At 38.1% G+C, this 20307-nt stretch overlaps 2 protein-coding genes across 4 annotated transcripts in view; one reads left to right on the top strand and one right to left on the bottom strand.

Moving 5' to 3' along the window:
• Positions 1–20307, bottom strand: part of LOC105456876 (tyrosine-protein kinase transmembrane receptor Ror) — a 243908-nt gene that overhangs the window by 7214 nt on the left and 216387 nt on the right. For all 3 annotated transcript variants that reach the window (XM_011701230.1, XM_011701231.1, XM_011701232.1), the window contains one exon: positions 30–120. In XM_011701230.1, coding sequence (XP_011699532.1) covers positions 30–120 — 91 coding nt within the window. The remainder of the gene's footprint in view (positions 1–29; positions 121–20307) is intronic.
• LOC105456878 overlaps positions 57–20307 on the top strand; it is a 123345-nt gene continuing 103094 nt past the window's right edge. Inside the window, exon 1 of the mRNA XM_011701236.1 lies at positions 57–133. Within this exon, the coding sequence (XP_011699538.1) occupies positions 110–133 (24 nt within the window). The 5' untranslated portion in view covers positions 57–109. The remainder of the gene's footprint in view (positions 134–20307) is intronic.

Below are 20307 nucleotides of genomic sequence, written 5' to 3'. Positions count from 1 at the left end.
GATACAAATTAAGTGTGTCTGATACTCACCCGTCGATAAAGCTTGATCCGGACATTACCGTGGAAAATTTGTCACCCGACGGCTGTCCCATAGGGTGTTCCTGCATAGGATGCATAGGAGCTGCAAAGGAAAAGTGAGTCAGATTCTATAAATATACATATGTAAGTGCGAAAGCTCGATATGTACACGGAGAGAATTTTCTTTTAAAATTTACCCTGAAAATCATGTTAATTGTGAGACAATACAGTATTTAGGTAAATTTTACTGTGCACTACAATAAATTTTACTGCGAAATCTTATTGTAGTGCACAGTAAAATTTGCCTAAATACTATATTGTCTCATAATTAACATGATTTGCAGGGTAAATTAAAAAAAAATTTTCTCCGTGTATGATATGCTATATATAAAGTTCATACAATTCTTTCTATTGTAATTCATTATTCAGCAAAGTTTGTGTAAGGAAAACTTCGAAAACGTGTACATAGAATACGCTCACTGATTATACTTAAAAATAACTCCCGCGTGATACTGTCGTATTTCTTCCGAACTATCTCATTCGAAGTCGATTAACAATACTGTTTAATTCTTAAACACGTATAGGAATTATTCGTATATATAATTTATTAATGTATCTGTCGCTTAATTAATGTCGCTTCCGAATTACAGATTTGCCGAGTCCATAGATTACCTCTTACGCGCAACACGTTCGCGTTAATATTCCTATTTAATTTGATATTCAATGTCGGGAGATAACGAGACTTTTCACTGTATTCTTTGCAAGTCGCTCGCGCGGAGCAAATATTCTGCAAGTCGCCCATTTGCCCATGAATACGAAATAGGAAACGTCGGCTAAAGATCCAAAGAGATCTTTCTGTCTTTCCGGCGCGACGAGGCTCGACAGCTCGGAGCGCACTAACACGCGCGCGATTACGATCCGTCAAAAAGGAGACGCGACATCAAACGCCTCTGTTTGAAGAAAAGCAATTTCGCGAAGCAATCGTTTGGGCTTATTATAGGCGAAGCGATTTTCCGGAGGAATAACGGGATGGGGGTGCCTCGTGTTCGCCTCCTGTTACCCAGGATTTGCACAGTTTCTCGTCTTCGCTCTTTAGATATCTCTCCCTCCTCCCTGTAGCGCGGTACAAAGCAAATAATATCGAAAATCTGAGTCTACCCCTCGAACCCTCGTGTGCGCGAGGGTCCCGACCTCCTTTTCGTCGGACTTGTAAATCCGCGAACCGCTCTCGGCACGGGCAAGGACCCCCGTAGTGTCCTTCCTTGGGAAGTTGCATAAAGAGTCGCCAATTGCATTTCTACGTGCTCTTTAATTTCGCCAATAAGAGAAGCCGTAGCGTCCATTCCTCCGGGGGGTTGCTTTTATATTCTTTCTCAGACTCTCAATTCCTCTCGGGTTCACGGAAGAAGATGAGGTAACCGTTATTAGAGCAGTATTTTTTTAATACTTTCTCATTTTTTTTAAGAGCGAAATCCAAGAAAAATTGCGAATAAAGTAGCATATAAAGTATTTATATGACACTTTACATGTTTAGTGCAAAATATTTCTTCGTTTTCTTTTGTGTGTATGTGGATTTTACATTTCGTTACAACTTTCTAATTTTTAATATTTAAACCTAATACTTCGATGATTCGATGTGACATTACGAAATGCAAGACACTTCGTGTAACAATAAATTACAAAGCGGTATTCTCTATCGAGCTTGAATGTTACATTTCGTAACAACTTCCCAATTTAAACTAAATACCTCGATTACGATATGATATTACAAAATTGAGGGCTTCGTGTAGCAATAAATTACAAAGCGATGTTCTCTATCGAGCTTGGATGCTACATTTCGCTACAACACTTTCCAATTTGCGTTAAATATCTCGATAATTCGATACTACGATATTACAAAATTCAAGGGCTTTGTATAACAACAACAATAAATTATAAGAGATATTTCCTCTATCGAACTGGAATGTTACAAAATTCGGACCTTGCTGATTTTGAAGCTGCATATAATTGTGTGTACAACATCGCCGAGAGACATTCGCTGTTCTGAATATTATTACGCCGCGGCAATGGCAATAAAATTTTCCGCGCGATCGAGGATAACGACGATTAATCGTTTGCTCAAGTCATTCCTCGCCGCGAACGCGGGTGCGATCCTGGGCGATGATAAATACGCGGGTGCATGCGCAGCGTCGCGCGGTTACACGAGGGACGCACACACAATGAGACGAGAGCGAGCCTCTCCGAGAGGCCCCGTATACGCACAATGTTGCGACGCGATGCAACTACTGCGCGCGAGGCGGCCCACGTATTATGTATCTCGAACAGGAAGTGGAAAAGATAAGGCGGCTCATGGTCATTAATAATCCCCGCCTACTCGCGAAACAGCTCGCATCCCTACGACCCCAACGGCGCGCGGCGGTGACACCGTTTTACAGGGCAGTTATACCGGGTGTCCGCGAAAGCTTGCGATAATGACGACAAGGCGATGTTTTTCTGTAACGTTTTGCAACAATATTTCCCTCGTTACAAGCAAACCGGGACCTAAGCTGATTTAATCTCAACAATCTAAAAAAAGAAAAAACTAAGAGCGTTTCGTTCTATACTAACTCTGCGTACATATATAGATTTTTAAGATTCTAATATTAAAAAACCTCGACGTGTGTATCAATAAATATATTTTAAATCGTTGAGATATTTAATTTTGCAAATTGGAAAATTATGTAACAAAAATATAACATCCAAATTGGATGGAGAATACCGCCTTATAATTGTTATACGGACTCTCTGGAACATCCAGTATATACGACCGTGCATTATTTACCAAGGCACGCGTGCATTCACGTGTGCGTAGGCGGATATCAGGAGTTTATTCCACGTGCTATTACATTTCCGATCTAATTAGGTGCCTCTCGGCGGACAATGGCCTATTGCGTTTTATTGAGAGAGATAAATTTGTCGCAATTAGAATTCTCGCCGTGTAATAGCTCCACGTGTAATGTCACGTTCCCGCGCGACGAGGCGCATTTAAAACTCGATCTTTGTTGCCAACGTCTGATTTATTACCAGTAACAATGTGGGACGAGCACAAAAAAAAGCAATTATTATTTTAATATACTATTTGATACAATACATAAATTTTATAATAGTGTACATATTATACATAGTATGTGATTGGAATGTGTTAGAATGTATCTACCGTAATATAAAATCTTAAAGTTATATTATATTATATTATATATATATATATATTATATTATAGTATATTATATGCAATATCTCAGGGAACATCTCAGAGGGAGATAAGTATATCCAAGATACGTTATACTATCTCTATACACTCTAATTAGCTCTTCAATTAGGATACTCGTTACGGTTCATAGTGCGTGCAAACCGCATTTGTTAGAAATGCTTTATGGACTTTCGCAGACGAAGGAGGCGGTAAGAAGCGCCGCGTGCGCTCTCCGATAGTCGTCCGCGGGACCGCACACGTACGCCTCGCATGCTCGTACGCCGTAGTCAATGAGAGAGGTCGTTGATCATTGGTCAGGCACGATTAATGATGCCCGTGCACGTGCACCACTCTCGCGCGCGTGAAAATCGAGAACCGGCAAGCGGATTTGAAGCGAATTTCAGCCGTTATACGGATTTCCTCTTCTGCGAATCGCTGAGTAAGACATCGATTCGCTGTTAGAGGCTTATCAATTCCTGTTCTCGCGGTTTACTATAAGCCCGGTATATTCAGTACATACAACCTCCGATTCAACGAAATCCACCGCGAGATCTCTTAAAAACAGATCTATTTTTTTTTTAATAAACATTTTGAGTAGATTTTCTTTAAAAGAGAGTTTTTAAATTAAACACGCGTATGAAAAGAGGATTTCAAGCTAAAATTAAGGAATATTGCTCTCAAAATCGATACACCTCATCGACGTGAGTCACAGATGTGATTGCATGCGTTTCCCATGTCGCGGTTATGCAACGCTTATGCAAATGATAGCAAACCGTGCAAGCTCTCGGAGATACTCTTAAAAAGACGCACACGACGAACAGGGACGTATCATATACCCGAGGTGGAACGATGATGAAATAAGCCATTAAGTCACGAGGCTCGGCGTAACATTACGAGAAGCAACGTAATCTCGTCTAATGTCGTGCAATGAAACGTAATAGCGGTCGCACTGTATCACCTTATTTCGCATGCGGCCAGATATTACGTTGCATCGGCGAGAGCAAATCATCTCGTGCGTTTCGAATCTATCTTTTTTTTCAAAACGTTTTTTCGTCCGTTTTTACGTTTCTCCTGTGGACTTTTTATGGCGATTAGTAGATTCAAAGGAAAAAGGAAATTAGTTTGCCAATTTAAGTTGTTTTACAAAATTAAAATTAAATATTTAGAATCCAGATCCAATAAAAAAAAAGGAAGAAATATGCTCTCCTTACTCGAAGCTATAGAAAGATAATACAATATTTAACACTATTTTTATTATTCAGCTCGCGATTAATATATAAAATTAAAATTATATTAACATATAAAAACTCTGAAAAAAGAGCTTTTCCACGTTTAGAGAATAAAAGTCTTACAGACATGATTTTAGCGTTATAAGAGACTATACTGTGCAAATAATAAAAAGAACTCTGTCCCTACTTATATACGTGATCTCACTATAGATGCATTCGCTTTTAATTTTGCAAACGAAGCGTCCTCGCGGGAGGTCGCGTTTACACAAGCAGCGTCGTTACTCAGGCTCTCTATCGTCCTTGTAAATTATCAGTGGAACGTTCGCGGCACGCCATTCTGAGGGGTCACGTATGCGGCCCCCGGAGCCTGCGGCCGGGGGCGGTCGACGACGTCGGCCGTGCACGCGCACGGCAGCGAGAAACAGAAAAAAAGGGTCGAGAGAGAGAGAGGGGGAGGGGGAGGGAAGGAGGGAGGGAGAGAGAGAGAACGTTTGTCTTTGATAATCAACGGATGTCCCATCCATCTTGGTCGAAGGGGTCAACACTTTTCCGGGTACGACACCCGCGGCCACCGACCGCGACCGGTGCATTATTCATGAGGCCGCCGTCGTAAGTGTTGTCCGAAATTCAATTCGGTAGTCCGCGAAGAACGTTGTACGTGATTTGCCTTCTGCCGGACAAACGCACGACGTGGACCTCCATCCTCCTCCTTTATCTTTCACGTGAAAGTGTATGACATATCTCATTGTTTATCGACTAAAGACCCGAGAATATGTGAGAAGCAAATGAGACGATTATAATTTTGAGATATTTGTACACACGCACGTAAGAACCTTGTTGCCACTTAAATGCTGGCTTATCTGATTATCATTCTCAAGTCTTCCGTGGTGTAAATAATCGCCTTGAACATCTCATGTTTTAATACATATCACGTGCATAGAATCGTAACACAAAGCACGTGTGAGACTATACAGCGATTATCCATTATTCCCTCTTCGACATATTCAATTGTGCATCTCTAGTTCCACTGTAGATTTGTTCTCTTGTACTTCTCACCTGAATTGATTTCTGATACTTACGGAATTACGTGCTAATTGATGAGCATTTACACATAATTCCATTGTGTTACGCTTTTCAAACTTGTGCAGAACATTTTGATATGTATCTCAACACTCCAGAGTTCTCTTGTTCTCTCTTAACCTATTTTTCTTCCTCTACCGGCCTTTCTATCGGCCTCTCGCGCATTGTTGGGCTTCTGCTCTGTCTCATCGATGAGTAGAACCGCTAATCGCTCCGAGCCAAGTTCCCAGCGGAGCGCGGAAGCCGATCGTCCCGGCGAAGTTATGCCGCCGCTCTCTCTCTCTCTCTCTCGTCAATTCCGAGGAATGATCGATAGACGCAACTTCGAGTTTCGACTGCATGCGCGAAGAGATAAGCGGTTGCCGATAATGAAAGTGATGCCGGTCAGGTTTTATGTTGTGAACATCGACAAGCATTAGCATCAACCGATGATATATTACAATAACGATGTTGGAACTCGTTCATCGAGGCAACGAAAAATTCCCATTAATATTAAATGACATGATTAAATTTTTCCATTTATTCGTTCAGTCTTTTTTGTATAGTTGCGTTTTTTCTTATTTCTTTTAGTCTGATTAAGATATAATTATTTAAATTATTTTAAATATTCAAATAAATTTATTATAAGTGCAATCTATAAACGTAATTATGAACAAATTACAGAAATAAGATATAAATCTTAAGTACAATTTGTGGATTATCTATTTTCGTTCTAATTTGGTTTCTATAAATAACATATATTCTTTTGCATAGTTTGATATCTTAGTTAACTAAATAAAAAATACTCAATATATATAATTAAAATTTGTCACTGCGAAAAAATACCTGAAATCTTAGAAGACAGTGTTCCCGAAACAAGAAACTTCCACAATTGTCATATTTTTTTTAAACGATAACGCAGTGTGCATTGCGGAAATGTATCCCGCAGCATCCGTCCGAGACAATGCCGTCTGATTTCGCCGCGATTTCACATAATTTCGCTAATGGACCCTAGTAACGGCGAGGTAACCCTGTGCGCAATGCTATTAACTGCGCTATTAAATAGCTTTTACCCGCGCGCGGGTATCGATAGTCCATTAATATTAATGCACCGCCCCGGCGACTAATGAGCGGCGCCGATCGTCTAGCAGCCGCGCGTTCGATAGCAGCTCTCTATGCTGTAAGCTACTTTCCTCCATTAAGATTTAAACGCGGACCTCGCTACGCCGCGCGTCCATAACTGCGAGAAAATATTCCGTCCTTCTCATCTGCATACACTGCACGCGGTCCGCGTTTCGCGCAGATATACGCGGCGGGAACACACGGCGCGGCTTTAACCGCGCTGCCCGGCTTTATTATAATTTCACCCGTGATTCCGCTAATGGGGATTAACCCCGGCGGAACGTGAAGTAATATTAAGAGAAAACAACTCGCGAGTTTCACGATTTCGCCAGGCCGTAATCCGCCTTAACCTCTTTGCTCTTTTGAAGTGTAGGTACCCAATCGCAGTCTTTTTCGGTAATGTACAAAGTTCCAGAGCCATTTGATATTATTTTTGTTGTGGATATGTTTTAAGTTTAAATGATTTAGCGTCATCTATAACTTTTAGATAGGATAATAAAGAAAAGCAGAGATCATACTTATTTATTTTGAACATTTTTATGTAATTATAATGGCAACTGATAGAATAATTGCTTCAGGAAATAAAAAGAGACAAAAATAGATAAATATTTACACTTATTTACAATATATTATAGTAGATATATTATAATTATAGTTTGTTTTAAAAATAATGAAATAATTACATTAATAAATTAAAATGTTACATAAAATAAAGTTCTCATAAAATTTTCGAAAATGTCTAGAGGTAACTCGTGAAATATAATATCTTTTTTAACAAATAAAATCGCTATTTGAAGAAGCTTAATATGTGTGCGTGTTATTTCTCGTGCTGTGCGCATCCCTGACCGTGGTAACTTTATATGAATGGGGTGATTATCGTTTCGAGAGGAGGTGTTCCGATATTTTTCACCGATTCTCCAGAGCACGCGGAAGAAAATTGTTTCGCTCTGATATAACACCGACATCGCTGCGTCAGCACCGGCCGGCGCTCGCAATATAACCCGATAATATACGATTACGTTTAATCGTGCGCGCCGCGCCGCTCGTGCGGGAGTTAAGCTTCGCGAGGATGAAGGCGAGAAAATTGCCGGGTCCGAAATTACGCGAGGTGTTCACCGTTGAGGCTCGAATTGCTCGCGTCTGCGGTTGGCCACCTGGCTGATTATATTTTATTAATCAACCCCCATTACATGGTTTACGAATTTCGCGTTTGACTCAAGATAAACGTTTAATAAGCGAACTCATTAGAACAAATATTTTTGCGTGGGCAACTTTGATTTGATACACAAATATTAGTCTGAAAGTCTATGCTAAGTAAATATTCTTTGCATTATTTAATTTAGCAATAATAAAGTCTGTCTGTTAAATAAATAAATATACAACAATTTATAATCTTTTTATAAGCTGTTGTAGAAATTTTGAATATTTCCATTTTATAATAAAAATTTTTGAAGTATTTCCAGTAAATGTTTTAATGGTTTTCATGGCTGATAATTTTTTTTAGGCACAAGATAATTGTAAAAAATGACGAATTTTCCTGTCGATACAAAGCTGCTTCTATTCCAGCAAGTTAATAGAATGTTATCGTCAATTTCTATATTAATTTCAACATTGTGGAAATTTTGCCATTAAGGCGACGTAATTTTTTGGATTTTTTAATTTCCCGGAATGTCGATAGCTGGTCGCAATCGCGGTTTGGCTGGACCGGAATTGACTGGACGGCGATCGAGCGATTTTGCGGCTACGTATATTTGCTTGATTCGAATTCGCGAGCGGTTCTTCAGTAGCAGATCCAACATATCGAAGCCGCGATGAGCCTTTACTTCCTTTTTGCCGAATTATTTGCATTTTCCTCGTCAATTTCCGCGACGCGGAAATAACAGAATAAAAGCGTCGATCAAAATCATATTCGGTATTTCATAATATCGCAAAGATCAATACTTTCTGTTTTTTATATGTAAATATAAATATTAATATTATATGTAAATACAATATACATGTATATTCATATACATTATAATTACATAAAAAATATATATATAAAACAAAGACGTACAATATATAAACAAAATATGAAGAAACAAATGTTGGCAGCGTTTTAAAATTTTTCGATTAAAATGTTATATTAATCTATTCATACATAACTCGTCAAATACGATTTTTGGAATAACACACACGTTCTTTAGATTTATATTAAAGATTTGCTGGATGATACAATACATACTGCAAGAGATAACATCGAAAATCCCTCCGGCGAATAACGCAACGTATCTCGAAGTAAGTCAGATCGACTCGGTAGATTTTCTAGAGAAATATCGTCGATGCGGCACGTATATAATACTGGCGGAGGAACTTTTGAGACCCGTCTCACATACGAGCCACTTTCTGCGGCGCCATAGCGCGTTTGTGACCTTTCATCGATTCATCTGAAAGCTCTCATTTATTTCGATGTATCTCCGAACGCGATATGCCCACAGAGATGTGTCATTGTGATACCGCTGAACAATGGTTGGTCTTCAAACCCTTTCAGTACCGATGTCTTTTTTATTGACAAAGAAATCTAAATTTTTTATGAGTTACTAGACGTTCCAAGAGTTTTTAAAATATACGTTTGATCGCACACAAACCTTTGTGAACTTAGCACCCCATCGCTAAAAAAAAGTTCGACTATATGTCATAATTAAGTGCTCATTTATTGTATTGCATTAATCGCGAATTTATTGCTCTTATCCATTCGCAGGAAATTAATATCAAAAGTAAAGGTATTGATTTCACGTTACGCTAGCTCCCAAAAGACACTTACAAAATATTGTATACAAAAATAGATATACAAAAATTTTTTGCTACTTTTTACTTTAACATACTATACAAAGAAACAACGAGAATTTTGAATAATTATACCTTAGTCTTGTACATGTGCTAGTATGGCACATTCCTAATAGATTTTTTTAACTTAAACAAAGAATAATAAATTCCGGACTAGAATATTTCAAAATAAATAATTTTAGAAACATTTTAAGACTAAAATTAATGCAGCAATTAATTGTTTTAACGTACTTTACTCTCGTACGTCAGAGAACGTTCAAAGCTACCGTCCACGATTAGAGGAGAGCTAGAGATCACTGCAATAATCCTGCCGACCCTTTTCGGTATTATCGAAAGCGTCGAAAGTGTTTTCACGGAGATTACCCATTTCACTGCCCCGCACGAAATTTACCGGGTTCTCGACACTTGTCGATTATCGTAAATCCTTTAAAATCGGAGATTTATCGTACAGTCGTATCCTATCTTCCAGATCCTCTCCGTGAAGGTTTAATAACTGCTGTTGTGGAAATTTCGACGAGATATTAAGCTCAAAAGACGCGCATGCAATTATCGGAATATAAAATTTATTATCCGGTAATGATTAATTTTAAGAGAAGATTTATGATTTTTAAAGTATTTTTTTAAATGATGAAAACTTAAAAGTAATAATCATAGGGATAAGAAATGATCGAAATAATACGTTCATATTTGTATTAAAAAATTCATAATATTTAATCTTATTTAGTTTAAAATAAAACTGAGTAAAACAAAATAAAATATGATAATTAGATAATAAGTTGTCAGTAAGTGATTAATCCTCGTTGCATAATAGATGAGAATTTAGCCGTAGCTTTAAATGATTAGCCAGCTCCGTGCCACGAGTTTACACAACAACGTGTAATGAGGTACACTTGAATCGAATACACGTAATTGCCTCATCAGCAGAGGTCCCGTTCGCGGAGCGGAAACACGCCATCGCGATTTTGTCACCAGTTTAACGGGAATACGTTGCGTTGCGGGGATCAAATATGCACAGGATGTTTGTGCGATTTTCAATCGACTGCGCGTATATTCGCGCGGCCTATGCAAATATCGACGTGCAATTTTATTCGCTTTTATTTCGCGGAACAAAGAGGAAAAAAAATGGAGAAAAAGAGAGACTCTCTCGGCGCGCAGGCTCGCTTCTGGAGCAAATGACCGCCCGGAATTGGTTTCTGGCCTTTCGGCGATCGTAAATCGATAGTCAAGAGCGGCGATAGAGCGCGGAAAGTGGAAATCCACGTAAAAACAAAGTCTTAAGCTGCGCCGTTAAAGTGTCGAAACTTTCCAGGGGGGCGCAACCGGTATCGAGGAATTATGGTTATTCTCGCGTTTTACGTTCGCGAGAAAACGTAGATAGATTGAAAACAGGCTCTGATTGTTTCTCACTAGATAAAATACCATGAGAATATTTATGAAAAATAGCAAATATGTATTTATTCTATACATCACAAAAAAATCAATTCATCAAATAATAATCATTTACTCATAGATTATTTATTTTAAAAAATAAGTAAACGTGAATAAATATCCACAAATTATGATCGGCTCTGTTGTAATATATTTATAAAATGTTATTATATTGACATTATTCACTAATTGCTCATTAATTTAGAGTTAATTAAATTTTTAATGTCAAGCGATATATCAAAACCATTGTGATTAATTACTTTAAGGAGAATATTTCTTTATTATTACGTACAATTTTTATAAGTACAATATGATATACTTATAATATATCGAATAATTTTTGATAAAAATTAATTAATCTGACTATTTAAACATTTTTAATTGACTATTTATATCACGTATAAAACAATATATATTTTTTTTAAGAAGAAAAAAAATATATTTTATATATATATAGTGTGTATATATACCTATATATGGAAAACATTATTTGATAAAATGTTCTACGATTGTACTATACCTCGTCATATACCACACAATGCGTGTTATTACCATATACCAAACTCTGAAACGTCAGTCTAGCTTGAGTGCAAGTGTTTCAAGACGATGAGGCGTACCGTTACAATGATTTTATTCTGACGCTTTCAATTTTAATGTTAATTCACGTTGGTGGGCGTTGCGATGCGATACAAACACTTTTCCATACGCCGTACAATGCGCTTCGATATTCAACGCGGCATAATGGACGGCTCCAATGTTTGATTTCGCACGTTCGACACTCGATATCGATTATTCGACTTCTATTGTACGCACAAAACGTGTTCCATTCATTGGATACCGTAACGGTAAGATGCACCATTGAGATTACAACAATGGAAATTACAATAACGCGCACTCGCGCATTAACTGTTGCGACGTAATCTCGAAATAATTACATGTCGTGAAATTCGACGAATATTGTATAGTTCATGCCACAATTTGGAAAGCAATGTCAATAAAATATTGTTGCACGTTTAAATACGTCGAGTTATTCATAAAAATAAACGAAATATTTATTTATTTTTTAACCATAGACATTCTATATAAGTGGACTAAAAGATATTATTAGCGTTACTTCATTAAAAATTGAGTGATCTTTAATAGGTCTCAAGTTGATTTAAGCTTCTCCAATACAAATTTTGAATTTTTCTAGTTCTTTGAAAACGGAAAATGTATTACCACATCGTGTTCGCAGTCTCCATCTTTTTAATTGATTTGCAAAGCGATTGATCTACTCTAGCCTGTCGATATGTTACAGTTCATAACAATACGGACAATAATGTTCAATAGATGCGAATGATAAAAACGTTGCACGCTCCTTTTCTCTCTCTCTCTCTCTCTCGTTAAAACTTTCGTTATATTCTCGGGAAAGAAATATAAAAGGGAAAATCGAGCATCGTGCACACGTGCATGAATAGCGAGAAACGTATCGAGATGGATTTCATTGATTGAAGAGAGACATAATTGTCACGCGTATCATCCGCGTATTTTGCGAACAGGAGGGTCGCGGGTGACGGTGGAGAAGTATAAACCGACAGTGTTCATTCCGCGTATCATTTCCTGAGGGCAAGGGGGATATAGGGTGGATACGCGGTCGTGGGACGGGTCCGTGTTTAATAAATACATGACTGGTGCCGGGCAATAGTTTACACAGTCCGGCGTTTCTACGCGCTACTGCGCGACCCCCAGGATTATCCGAAATGTCGATACAAGGGTGCACCGCGCCATTACGTTTTATCCGTTTTACCGGATGCACCTATGCACACAGGGTGTCCAAAAATAGTCGGATCGAATTTTACGCGATACAGAGAATATAAGAAAAATAGAGTACAGAACGGCACATGGAGAGAATTTTATTTCAAAATTTACCCTGAAACTCGTGTTAATCGTAGGACAATATGGTATTTCAACGAATTTTATATGATTTTCACTATATTTTTAAATATATCTGTATTATACAACAAATTTATTGTAGTGCATAGTAAAAAAACAGAAAGAAATCACATAAAATTTGTCGAAATACTATGTTATCCCACGATTAACATGATTTTCAGGGTAAATTTTAAAAAGAAAATTCTCTCAATGCACTTTGTTCAAAAGTATCTATATCAAATATTATAAAAATATCACAAAAAGTGATTGTCTAAAATATCTTTCTTTTACGTTTTCATCATCCATATTATTTTATTTAATTTTTCTATTCTTTTTAATATCAAGTATTCAATAAACAAGAAATTCGGGAACAATAGAAAGAGAAATTCTGGTGCACTTTGTTTAAAAGTAAATCAAATATTATAAAAAGTGTCTAAATTATCTATCTTTTACATTTTCTATATCATATATATATATGTATATATATATATATATCAATCAATCAAATTGTATATACATATATATTGTATATATTGTATATACATATATATTGTATATATATATATATATATATATACAATATATATGTATATACTATCTCGATTTTCTATAATTTTCCGTCCTTTTAATTATTCAATTCAACGAGAAATTCGAGACAACGCAAATGTGAGCAAAACGCGCAGACAGATCCCTTCTCGCAGCGCGGTGACGCTCGAACATCACGACATCGATCTGCACCGGACCGCAACGTAGGCCCGAGCAAGACTAATAATCTCGCTTATTGTTTAGATCTATACGCGTCGCTCGCGTGTATCTATTTCACGCATCACGGAGCAGCCGAGATCTGGCGGCGGCGAGGGAGCTCGCGGATCGCCTGCCCGACCGGAGCTTAATTCGCGCCGCATACCGGAGCTACCGTTCGTTCTCTCGAATTTACCCCTAACCGCCGTTATATCGATGGCGCAGGCGGTGCCAGATGTCGAAACCCGTGCGCCGTGTCGGTCGCATACCTGCGATCCGGGGGCGATAGCTACCGGGGGTCGGCCAATAGGTTCGATAAGTGACAAGGGCCGGCCGCGATAAACCGGACCTATGCGAGCTGCTGCGAGCTCGCAAAATCCGATCGTTGATTTCAGTCGGCGCTGGCCGTTATCGGCAAACTGTGCTCGGCCGAGCATAACTTGCGGCGAGTAGAGCGAGTCGGCGATGTTCACGTTAAGATCTATCTACACTGATTGAATTAACGAAAGCTGCTGATAACGAGCAATCTTTTTGCCTTTTCAATGCACACTACGATTTCGTAAAAATATATTTTGTCAATTTAAACTAGTGCATAGTAATTACAGAAAGTCATTTGATAATAGTATAAGCAATAATACATCGTTTAGTAAAAAAAAATGCTATATTTAAAAGTGTGCTATTAAGAATTAATTTTAAAGCTGTTAATGTCACAAAATTAATACCCTCATAATTACATAATACTATCACATAATTTAGTATTACATTCGCTTCGTATTTTTGTATAAGACATTTTTATATAAGACATAAAATTATATAAAAGTACGTTGCTCCATAGAAAAAGATCCATATATCTCCATAGAAAGATAAAATGTATATATAAATCCAGCGATCACTGAACTTGACGTTCCTCATTTCACTCTGTGTTCTCATTGAAAAGATCGTTTCTCTTGATGCACTCGAAGCAATCTACGCGAACAAGCATTATAATTTGCAATGGTCGCTATTTTTTTTTTAAACCGGTGGGTTTCCGATCGGTGGACCATGAAGTTCATGTCTCGACGCGTTATCTGTATATCATAAACGCTTCGGGCAAGCTGATACAGCATGCGAAAGGTCAAACCATGAATCCGTATGAACCATGTAGTACAACCGGGACTGTCGGTGCCGCATCCTGTGACGCGGGTAAATAGCCTTCGTCCTCGTTCATATTCCCACCTTTCCTTTCTCTCTTTCTCTCTCCATCCTTTTGCTCGCGTCTGAGACATTTTCTATCCTTTTTCTGTCCTTTAGTCTCCTTCTCGCCCGTTTTTCAACTTTAGTTGCATCCAGGCAAAATGTTGACGTTAACATCCACTGTCTTGTTTTGTTTGTTGCACTTCTTTGTGTTTCTTGTTTAGCGCTCCCATCCGGGATTTCATTTTACATAATGAAATTCTTTTCCTCCCTCTTTATCCATTGTCGTTTAAATTAATATAATTTCTGATTCGTAAATTCATTAGACTGTGACTTTTATTAGAAGAACAGCCGTAACTTTAAACACAATTCATAATTATTCCTTATGTTTTTCTCAATAAAATTTTCTTTGAAATCAAAATTTTATCTTAATCTCGTTCTCTCTCGTTTTTTTTCTCGTGTCTCTACTTCTCCTATAATTCTCTCTTTACTTCTGTCCCGCTTCTTCTTTTGTCTTCAGCTTGTCAGCGTTAAGATCGGTAAGATACACGCCAGCGGTATTTGTGCGTATTAGAGAGATTAAGAACGCGTGGATGTTGCATACGAGGTCGCCGCGATGGGAATGCAAATGATGAAGATTCATGCGAGATTACGCGAAACGCGGATTGTTAAGTCTTTTAATCCCGGCTTTTAGAGGGACTACGGGTGTTAGCGCCGTCGGTTCGCGCTATGTACAATATACAAATCTACCGCTGCGTATATCGCCATAGAACGCACTGGGATCTACCCCGTTCGCGGTACGGAAACGGGAAAAAATTGCGATTCGAACGCGATCGATGTCGATTACGTTGCCACGTGTTATGCGGTTCGTATCTAAACACGTTTTACTCCCCCTGTCTCCCTTTTAGGTCCCCGGCATATTGCGTTGCGTTTCCCAACAAAAGCGAGGCTGGGAAATATGGATCCATTTTCACAACGGAGAGAACTTTGCTAATAATCGCTTTTCCAGAAAGTTTTTTCGGATCCATTAGAAAAAAGAGTTATGTTTAATTATTCATTATTTACTATATCGTTTCATGTAAACCAGGCATGTTCGTACTAGTAATTTTTAATTTTACAGAAAGAAATGCAAAAATATTTACAATAAAACAAGATATAATAAAATGCATTTCTCTTCTCGTCACTTTGTGTGTTAAAAATTATCAAATAAAAATATATTTTGAAATTGATTCTGAGAGAGATATATTTTCATGTTCGATCAATAATAATTTTCTGACATATATCTCGGTAAAAAGCATGGCGAAAAAACTCGAAGAGACGCGATACGATCGAGACATCCGAATGGAGCTTCGCGGAAACGCGAGCTAGTTAAGTCCGAACGAAATCACGATCCGTCTGTTGGTTAAGAGCGTTGGTTATCGGGCACGAAGTATACTTAAAAAAAACGAAGGAAGCGAGAAAAGAAGACAAAGAGACGAGACATCGAAAACTTTGCGAGAAAGATAAGACCGGTCGGAAAGCGAATGGTCCACAAACGCTCGATTACTCACAAGAGTGAAAAAGCAGCATGAGAGTGTCGGGCGACCTTTTAATGAATTGGCTGATAGTACGATACTCGGAAATATAACACCAGTAGCACTATAGAGAGTGGAATGCAACTAACGCAGAGGATTAAATTTTTGAAAGAGCAAAATGGCCGAATGAATGTGTACGATTATTCACTTTGAATTTTGTATTAAAAAATATATATATACATGTATGTAATAATACATATAAATAATATTATTCGTATATTAATGAAATGTTATATTATTAATAATATATATCATTAAGATACATATATATTAATAATATATATATCATATATATATCATATTTGTCTTATGCTAACAAAATTTTAGCATTTATTAAATTACTATTTTATAAAATAATCGTAGAATGTATTTTTATCCTGTTGATAACAACGACTTTTACGGAATATCGGTGAAAAGTTCTTAAAGAGGCTGGTCGAACGAGACGACAGATTTGTCGCGAAGTTCCTTCTCGAGTCATTAATTGCGGTGCCTTCGCGTGCACGTTACTTTTTACCTTCTTTCCTTCTCTGCTTTCTTCACTCGTCTCCAAATCCGTCCGTCATTCGCGATGTCTGAAGTATGTGTACCCGAGTACACTTAGACATCGGAGCAGCGTGTAACTTTATACAGCTGTGAGAGTGAAACTAGCGGCGGAAACGAATAGAAGCGGTCGAAATTGAGCGCTTTCACGAGCGCGTACTTGTAACCGCAACAGTGAAAAGGAAAAAAAGTAAGAACGAAGGGAAGAATTTGCGGTCCGCCGTAATGCGAATGTACGAGCCGTACGTTACTGCACGCACTCGCTTCCGTGTCACGCCACACGTCGCATTATATATATTTTTTGTTTTCTTTTTACGAAGGACGGTAATTTACGGAGATCTTGAAAACAAAGAAACGAGAGACTTTAATTATAGTACAACTAAACGCGTGTCGTCGCAGAATATTTTCGATTTCACGTACGGAATTGTCTATTCACCTTTTTTCAAATATTTGTTAATTGTCTATTCATCTTTTTTTTCAAATATTCGTTAATTTAATATGAACCAAAATCTGTACAAGTATCGATGCGAGACGCTTATATATTCGATATTATTTTGAATTAAAATTTGACATTTTTTTTATTATTAATTTAATCTGCAAAGAACATTTTTATTTTTTAAGTGTACTCTATTTCTAAGTATCTTTAACATGAAATTCATTTAAGCATAAGAAAATAAAGATTATTTCCAAAAAATGACTTGAAATTGAAAATAGCTAAACAGTAAATAAAAAAAAAATAAAAGAATTATAGTAATATAGAGTTAATGCATCTGAATCGTCCTGCTTGTAAATGCGTAAGTGCGCGCTGCGCGCAGTAAAGCAATAAAGTAAGATTGTTGTGCGCGGAATCTCCGGGAAGCGTCTCACACGAATTTTGTATGTGTAACTAACGCGAATTTCTTGGTGGAAGTTTCCGCCACACGGGGGCATGCTCGAAACAGCGGAAATACCATTTCCGCGGACACAATAACCCGAAAATGGTTTCTCGGAAACCTGATTTCCATGGCCTCTCGCACAGGGTTGATAAACGTCACAAGTGGCGTATATTTTTGCGATTGCATCCGCAAAAGTACGATCAACGTGCGGAAACACGCAATGCCATCGACAAAAGAATGGTTACGTAACCAGCAATCCGGTTACGTGAGCATATTATATTTTCTACGAAATAATCACTTATCCTTGTTGTGCAGAAACGTCTTGTACTATTTACACAGCGATCCTAATTAAAGCTAAACAAATTACTGAAATTATTTTACAGGTTCTCATCATTTTACTCTCGATAAATTACATTCTTATTACTTACACTTTTCAGACTTATTACATCATCTCTTTAATTTATGCAAATTATAAGAACTTATGGTAATCTTTGCATTAATCGAGCGCGCTCGGTAGAACTATGGCGGGACCGTAGTGGAAGATCTCGCGGGTTCCGTTAACTCCAATTCGAAGTGGGTTCCAAGTTTTCCGAGCACACGAGCCTGATATGCAGATTTTACCGGCGCGGTTATCCCAAATTATCCTTGTAGGGCCTCCGGGCTGAGGGCGTGTTTTGTGTTAGCGAGCGCACGAAGCACATGCATCTGCTGCACGTTCGCCGCGGCGCGAGTAGGTGAGGCGAGGCGGGCGTGTATATGAATACGCCCGTGTGTTTATGTACACCGGTATCGTATATAACGCGTATATATCGCCGCAACAAGTACAGGCTGTTTCAACCGAGCGACGATAATTACGTTTCACCGCGCCCGTCTCGTTGATGGCACTAGGTGCAACGAACACGGACATGCAACCAATTAATCGCATCAGCTTCGATTCAGCCCGCTATAGTTTAACTGCGAGCTCGTTACATCATACCTCCAAACCGATGGTGTATTCGGTTAATATTGTTGATTGCCTTACGTGTTCCTTGGATGATTTTCCGCATTTCCATTATGTATCATTCTAATTTTAAAGTATGGACGAGCAAAAATAATTTGCAGCGTCATACATATTATTTAATTCTCATATATTAATTCTCATTTATGCTGACTGTATTTTTGGACAAAATATAGAACGTATTCTTTTGTACACTTACTCGCCATGGTTTCATTCTTTTCTATTCACGAACATAAGATTTTTTTCTTGTTTTACCTCTCTTCGTTTTCACAATAATGTTTTACCATCTGTTCCTTCATTTCATATTTTCGTTCTTAATTTATTAATTTTTGTTGCTGTAATATATATGTACTTGTACGTTTTTTCATGCATTTTGAAAGGAAAGCTATGAAAATCAATTACTTTCTATTCCTAAGTTCTCTCTCTGTATTCTCTACATTCTCGTCTCATTACATCATAGGAAACAATGTTATCATATCTCGTATGAGGAAACGACATTATCATAATATTATCTCTGGAAAATAACGTGTGCACAATGTCATTATACATAGGGGGAGGCCGCTCGAATTTGCGTTGAAACGTTGATCGCGTTCATTAAGGGACCGTCGGCAAGACCCATCTCGTTAAGGCCGCGCGTGTCCCGAGATTGAAGCTTTCGGCGTGAGCGGTGCCTAACTTTCGTGCAAAGTTAAAGCCGCGCCGCGGGGTGCGAAAGCATCTTCGAGAGAGAGAGAGAGAGAGAGAGAGAGAGAAAAGCAGGCGTGACTAACCCCTCGATTCAAGATAAGCTCGACCTTTGGCGTATACTGGCGTTCGCAATGTTCGTCTTTGCTTCTCTCTCTCTCTCTCTCTCTCTCTCTCTCTCTCTGTCCCTTTCTCATTCTCTCTCGTTGCATGAGTACGAGAGCGCGGTTCCGCAGACGAGATTCCGCGGCCGAACACGTTTAATCGTACGGTAAATTACGAACCGCAGCAACGAATCAGATATTACGCGTGTTGACCGGACAAGTATTGCGCGAATATACTCAGAAGCGGTTTTACGCTGTTCATTTTCGATTACAATTCCCGATAGAACATACAGAGTTGGAGTAAATTAATTAATTTAGTGTGTAACATTAGATGTGCGTGTGTATGTATCTGATAAATAATCGAGTGTTACATTTCGAGCATTAGCCTTATTGCTATATCATTCTAAATCGTAATAGAAAATTGGGTAAGATAAGGAAATACGTACGTAAGTTTAAATTTCAAGAATAAGATCGCTTAGAGTCTCAATGATTCGCGAAATTAAGAATGCAAAAATTTTTTTTTCATATTCCGATAATTGTAACGGACATAATACGTACTGTTACAAATAATAAGTTCGGTTTGCGATGTCGAACGGACATATGATTACTAATATTTATTCGGGAGACTGGAAACGCGCGACAATCCACGTAAGGCAGCGCCAACAGCATGGAATATTAATTTGACAATTGAACTGCGAATTACGCAATAAATTATGCACATCATAATTAAATTTATCCAAATTATGCCGATTGTAATCGCTTCCGGCGATATCGCATGATTTTCTTCCGGCGGTGCGC

The sequence above is a fragment of the Wasmannia auropunctata genome, unplaced genomic scaffold, assembly GCF_000956235.1.
Source record: "Wasmannia auropunctata unplaced genomic scaffold, wasmannia.A_1.0 LD335514.1, whole genome shotgun sequence".
In the NCBI taxonomy this organism is placed as follows: domain Eukaryota; kingdom Metazoa; phylum Arthropoda; class Insecta; order Hymenoptera; family Formicidae; genus Wasmannia; species Wasmannia auropunctata.
This window is presented reverse-complemented; position numbering and strand designations above follow the sequence as displayed.